Consider the following 6,940-nt stretch of genomic DNA (forward strand, 5'->3'; position numbering starts at 1 on the left):
GTCCTTGTCTGCAGTATGTTGACTTTGTTTAACGTCTTTCCACAGATGGCATCAGGCTTTCCGTTTACTTTGTTGCTCTGTTTGTCCATCGGACTGTCGGCTGCATCTGTAAGTAAAAACTATGCAAATATTAATTTAAAAAACAACTCAATGTGTTGCAGATGCAGTATAATGCAGTGGTTTCCCAACCTGTAAGATTATGAGATAGTTATTAAATAATGTTCCTAGTTTTAATGTAGGCTGAGTGCAAATTGTAAGCTAAAACATTAGATAAGTTTGTTCTGTGAAGCACTTTGGGTTGTTTGTATCAAAGGTGCTATATAAATAAAGTTGAGTTGAGTAGTCCTGTAATTAGACTGCTCGTGTTTAATACGTCTTTTTGTGATCACAGTGTTGTGGACAAACCTGCTGCCCAGGTCAGTACAGTATCTCTGACTCGTTCTGATTGTATTTGACTTGTTTGTTCATACAGTGTTACGTAGGGGTTTGTATTTTTTGTTGTGTGTGTGTGTGTGTGTGTGTGTGTGTCTTTGTCTCCTTCCTCTCTTCTCCATGTAGGTTTGTCTTGGGTTTTTCAACTCCGCAGATTTTACTAATCAAGGAAATATTAGGGAGACCAAGATGTTGCAAAACACAATATCTTAATTCAACCAAAGACATGAGTTACTCTGCAGAGGAACTGAAGACATTCTCTAGCATGCCAGTAATTTATACATTTGGGAGGATGGAGTCCATATCAGTTCATCACACGTTTAACATTAGGTAATACATAAGGCCATTGACCTTGCTGTCCCCGGCTGTACGACCAGATGTTAACTTTCCGTACATCTGCTCTTGACTGATTGCATCACGCAGAAAGATATATTATGTACTGATAGGTTTCTGAAGGAAGGATGGGAGGAGCTTGTAGCAAAATTATCTATATCATTTATTATTAATACAAGCAGAAGACATGCAACACTGCCTCATAGAAGTTAAAAACAAAAGTGAGCTTGCTACGGACAGGCAGAGGTCGATCAACTTCACATGCTTCACTCAGTGCAGCCTGCTGCCGGCCGGCACAATGAGGAAAAGAAGAGGAAGTTGTAGGGTATCCTCCCTCCTTTATCCAGGGAGCTGAATGAGCACAAGCAATAACAAACCAAGCTGGAGAAGGGAGGGAAGAGGCACACACACGTGCAACAAATAATACAAACTGCTACGTAACAAGAATCTAACTTTCTCTTTTTTCCAACATTGTCTTGAAGATCCCTGCCCTCCTGGTTGGACTCCGTTCGGCTCTCGCTGTTTCAGCTTCAACTTCCAGGGAAAGAGTTGGATCGATGCAGAGGTACAGCAGTTTTATCAAGACTGTCCTGACCTATATTTAGATTTCTAGTGGCGGTGTCCTCTAGTGGCCGTAGTAGTTATGACAGGAGCAAAACATAAATCACTTTACTTCCTGCTTTGCTGCTGTCATAACTACTATGGCCATTAGAGGGCGCCGCCACTAAAAACCTAAATATGAGTCCTAATTGCTGCTTGAACAAATTACTTATGGGACTGTTTTTATGGGGAGGACAGTCTCTAAAAGTATTAATACTTTGTTACAGTAAAAGTGCTGCATTGTCCAAAGGTATGTCAGTATAAAAATTAGATGTCCTTAATTATGTCCTTAATTGTGATTAGGGAACGTTTGGTATCCATGGAATGGACCACCGGAGGAAAATAAGGGAGGATCATGTCTTTTTATTCTTTGTTGATGGGAGGGTCATCCAATTTTTTTTAGTCTAGGGGGTTGGGTCATGGCCAAAAGCTCTCTCAGTCTCAGCTCCTATCGCTAGCAGATGGGTCGCTCCCTGTTTAATCAGCCAGACAATTTGAGCTGTAGCTTTAGAGACCATATATATATATAAACGACAGCTTTTTCAAAGCATTTGAGAAAGAAGGAGTGGTAGCATGCTCCCAAATTGACGTTCGCCTGAGAAATGGAGTTTTGGATAATGTTCAGCTTCAGCAGCTTTACCTATATGCTAAAATATACAATGACTGAGGAAGCCTAGTGACGAGTCCATAGCAACCCAGGTTCTTATTACCCAGTGTGCTTTGTTGAATGGTCTCAATGTTTTATTGTTTTATTTCATGTAAATACTAGTTTACTAGAGGAGTAACTTAGTATTTGAAGTAATGCAGGAAGTGTGCATTTATTTTCCATGCTTATTGTGTTTCCACAACAATGTTAGTGAGTAAATCTACTGAAATGGCACCATAACAGAGGAGTGTGATGGTAAGATGAGAATGCAGAGGTTTAGTCACATATATCGCGGCTATAAAAAAAAAAAGTGAATCTGTACATCAGTGCCAAGTGCAAACCAGTACAGAAGGTATCAATAAATTGTTGGGGAGGGTCATCCCTTTTTTACATATATTTTGGAGGGTCATCCAAAATGTATTGCTGGTGAAGGTAGGGTAAGGTCTATTTTGACAAAGGATCCCAAAACTCCTCTGGTGGCCCCTAAAATAAATAACAAACAGTCCCTTTGGTTTGTTTTTTTTCTTAAACGTTTGTAACCTATTATATTGTCTCCATTAGAACTTCTGCAAGGCCGCCAGTGGGAATCTGGCTTCAGTCCACTCAGAAGAGGAACATGAATTCCTCAAAACCTTCATTAGGCAAGTGACCGGTGAAAACAAACGGACCTGGGTCGGAGGCTTCGACTCAGTGAAGGTGAGCCTTTTATCATCACAGGAAGTGATGTCACTCGTCTCTTGAGCTATCAAGAAAATGTAATTTGATGAAAGAAATAAAAAACAGAAAAAGCAAAATTACTCTAAATAAAACGGAAAAAAGGAGCATCCTCTTTTGATTTCACTTTGACTTTGAACCAATCTTTCTCCTCCAGGAGGGCGTGTGGATGTGGTCTGATGGATCCATATTCGACTACAAACAGTGGGGTGCGGGGGAGCCTAGCAGTGGTGGAATTGAGCACTGTCTTGAAATAAACTATCAGGGTAAAAAACAACAACATGTGAAACAGCTTGTCTTTTAAGTAAATCCATCCAAAAATGAATTCAAAATTTATCGCATTTGGTCATATTTTGCAGTCTGAAAGATAACAAGTTAGACATTAAAACTCTGGAAAATCTCTCTACAGACAACTGGAACAATGTGCCGTGTACCGAAATATTTCCTTTCCTGTGCTCCAAGAACCTGTGATGCCTCCCGCCATCATGATCTCAGTACAGCTCATCTATAATCTCTATCATTGATTCACTTTGTTTGTTGTGCAGACAGAAACAGCTCTCTGCTGACAGACTCACTTTCACTTGTTTATTATCTGAAGAGTTAGGAAATGGTTCACATTTGAGTTTTAACATTAGAAGGAAAATGACTCTCTGAGCTGGACAAAAACATAATCAGTTATTGGACTTTTAATCTATAAATAACACAAAATAAAATACAGAAAACATTCAAATACTCTGACATCTTTTTCCATTTTAGTTTACTGAATATTGTCTGTTATAAACAGCGTCCACTGATCTTATAAAATAAAACTTCAACACACTTATTTGATTTCTCTCTGAGAGTCAATGTTCAGATTGCGCAGACGTTAGCTTAGCTTAGCATAAAGACTGGAAACAGGGGGAAATAGCTAGCCTGGCTCTGTCTAAAGGTAACATCATCTACCTACCAGACATGAGTGGTGATGATCTTATAATCCAAAATGAAAAACTAGAAAATAAAAGTCCAGAAGTTGTCTGAATGTTCTGTGATACAAGAGCGGTTTCTGGTGTGTTGGGTTCTTCATTCATCTGTTTTCCTTCATCATATAATCAATAAACATTCAAAAATAAAAGACACATTGTCACAAACAGTGTCTGGTCCTGACTTATTGACTCTTGTTTTCTCTAAAGGTACAAATAATTATATATTTATAGTGGCGGCACCCTCTAGTGGCCTTAGTAGTTATGACGGAAGCAAAGCAGGAAGTAAGGTGAGAACATTTTACATAAGACTCAGTCTTCTGTAAAACTCAAAAGTAGAATTTCTGCAGTAATCAACAATAGTTTTTACAAAAAACAAACATTCTTACAGAAATAAAGAAAAATAGAATCACAAATCATCAAATTTAGCAACAAAACAAAAGTAAAAAAAACTATTACTAGATACCGTAAATTGCTATTGGGGAAAAAAACATACTTGTTTTGTGTGTGTATGCGTGCGTGCGTGGATCTGGCCACAAGACCTTGTCAACATCACAGGCGATGCCTCTTCCACGTCCGACTCCTCTCTCTCTCTCTCTTTGTCCTCCTCTTACTCTGACTCTCATTGCCTCCATGCTTGCAAAATGGCTTACCTGAGGCCTATTTGTAGTGCTAAGGGTCAGACCGATTGGTGTTCTGTTTTCTGTGCTTTTCAGGTCTGTATGTAAGTGGCTACAATTGCCAGATGAATTTTGCATTTTGAGTGTTTTGTGTGTTACCACCGGGTGGAGCATTGACGGAGGAAATGCTAATAGGAATCAACAGCCACAGGTACAGGTGTGTGGCAAACGAGAAGACAAACGGGTCCGTTCCAGAAAGCAGGTTTAGTGAAAACTCTGAGTTTGTTAACCCTGAGATGAGGGAAACTCTGAGTTTTCCGTTTCAGAAAGAGAGGTTAATCAAACCTGAGATAGAGGGGTAACTACAGCCCGTTTAAGAAAGAGAGGGAACTTAAAGGGATACTTCACTGATTTAGCATTAAGCTTTGTATCATTAGAAACCAGGTAGTATTTTCGAATGACCGTGCTTCCCTCCCTCATGTCCCCCTGAGACGAGAGATCTCTGTATTGTGGGTCTGGAAAAAATCTTCCGATGACGGAAACAAAGATTTTTGCGTCATCGGATGATTTTTTGCCCAGAGGCAATGGACTACAGCCAGTAGTAGGAGTAGTAGGACCCCTACTTACAGCACACGTTAACACTGTTGGAAAACATTCCTCCTATTTTAGTAAGACAATATAATGTGCAGAGATCATTCTGACCAAGATAATCATGATTTTGGGACAGCTGTATTTGTCATGTTTCTTTAAAAGCTCCCATTCAAAAATTATCGAGAGTTCAAAAACCTCAAAAAAGTCCTACGTTAGGACTCTCGCTTCAGTTTGCTGACGCCGCATTTCTTTTCGTTAACCACCATAGTTTTCACAGCCTCACGTCTTGCGACACTTCCTCTGGCAGAAAGAGAACAAAGTTAGACTATTTTAAAACTTTACAGCTGCTGATATCAAGGTTCAAACATATCAGATCCCAGGTTCATCATCACATACTCAGCTTTTATTCAACCTGAGGGGATGAAAGGATGATAACTGATAAACCTTTGGACTCGACCTATCAGTGGCAGCTAAATCATCATCAATCAGCCGGCTCAGTGTTGAGACACTCTGGGTTTTACTGCCTCCTTATCTACACAGAAAAGTTTCCTTTTTTTATTAACAGACATTACTATTAAAGTCTGCAGCGGTTAGTGAGAAAACACCAACACAACAAAAGTAGAAAATACTCCAGTACAAGTAAAAGTCTTGCATTCAAAATCATCCTACTTAAGTAAAAGTATTATCAGTAAAATATACTTTAAGCAGTAAAAGTAAGAACTCAACTGTGTCCACTTTCAGACGTACAAAAGAAATTCCACAATATGTGCCAGATGGTGCACAGAACAGAGAAACACAAATTGAACAAGAACAAAAACCCTCTCCCACCCCCCACTCTCTGCAGTCTCGAGGAAAACAAAACAAACAAACACAAATCACACCTTGCCTAGTCACTCTCCTCTAGTTCTTATTGCACTGAGGTCATTAGGTCTGATATTTGTGCTGCTGTGCTTTCCCATAGGCTGATAGTTGATGATTTGGCTTTGTTAATCATTTCTGTAGAGAGCTCAAGCATAACTATGTCCAGAAAATACACCAACCACTGTTTTATACAAAGCGAGTGAGGGGGAGCCAGCATTGAGCTATCATTTTCTTGGTTGCAGTTGAGCCGGCTAGCCAAATTTTCCTCTGTCTCCCAAGCAGGTGTAGGAATTCACTATCTAATATCACATCAGCTATTATTAATGTTTTTTTATTCCAAAATTCGTGCACCTGTTCACACTCCCAGACCATGTGTAGGAAAGGTCCAGTTTGTTCAGGTTGACAAAAAAAGGGAGTGGGTATCTCTTCTGAGGAGTCCAATATGTCATATGGCTTATGTTGAAATGGATCTGCTGGTGATTTGGGTTCTTGGAACAGTGGAAAATGTCCCAAACTGTCTCCCAATTGCGTTCCCCTCAGGGCCCAGCTTTCATTCCCATTTCTCTACTATTGGGACTTCTCCTATAGATACTTGCAACAGTCTAGCATAGATCTTGGACGCTAATCCTCTCACAGGAAAATCAACAAACGATTTAATGACTGGGTTTCCCCATGGCACTCCATAACATTTTAGGGTATCTTAAGCGTTCATCTGGTGTTTGAATTGACACTGGTTTTGTCCTCTGACTCGAAAATACATTACATTCAGTTAGGTTTAATACTAGGACTGGGTATCGCCAATGACTGCCTGAATTGATTTAGATTCAAATTAGATATCAATGAGGTTAGGGAAATTTCAGTTCATCTTGGATATAAAAGAGATTCTCAGAGAACTTCTGCTGTAAATTGTACAAGCAACAAGCAACTCTTAGATATGTTTTATAATGCACCAACTTAATGTTTACATTTAGACCTGAGTCCCAAAAAGTTTGTTTAAAGTACGTTTTACTTAACAGGAGTAACAGGAGTTTGTCATTCACAAACTACACCAGTCGTCAACACAAAATATAATGCAACTGTCAACTTTAGCAGTGGAGTAGAGTGACCATAAAACAACTCTACTATATCTATTTTTTAGCTGATAAAAAGTGATTCGGCCCAATTAGCTACAGCAGCAGCAGTTG

General features: G+C 39.4%; 1 protein-coding gene across 1 annotated transcript; it reads left to right on the top strand.

Annotated features, from left to right (window-relative positions):
* Positions 1 to 3,464, top strand: LOC120570543 (galactose-specific lectin nattectin-like). The gene is made up of 6 exons (XM_039818938.1): positions 1 to 108; positions 392 to 416; positions 1,248 to 1,330; positions 2,573 to 2,707; positions 2,883 to 2,991; positions 3,135 to 3,464. Exons 1-6 carry the CDS (start codon positions 16 to 18, stop codon positions 3,194 to 3,196), a joined length of 507 nt encoding a protein of 168 aa, XP_039674872.1. The 5' UTR covers positions 1 to 15; the 3' UTR covers positions 3,197 to 3,464.
* Positions 3,465 to 6,940: the final 3,476 nt, after the last annotated feature.

This window comes from Perca fluviatilis, chromosome 12 (assembly GCF_010015445.1).
Source record: "Perca fluviatilis chromosome 12, GENO_Pfluv_1.0, whole genome shotgun sequence".
NCBI lineage: Eukaryota > Metazoa > Chordata > Actinopteri > Perciformes > Percidae > Perca > Perca fluviatilis.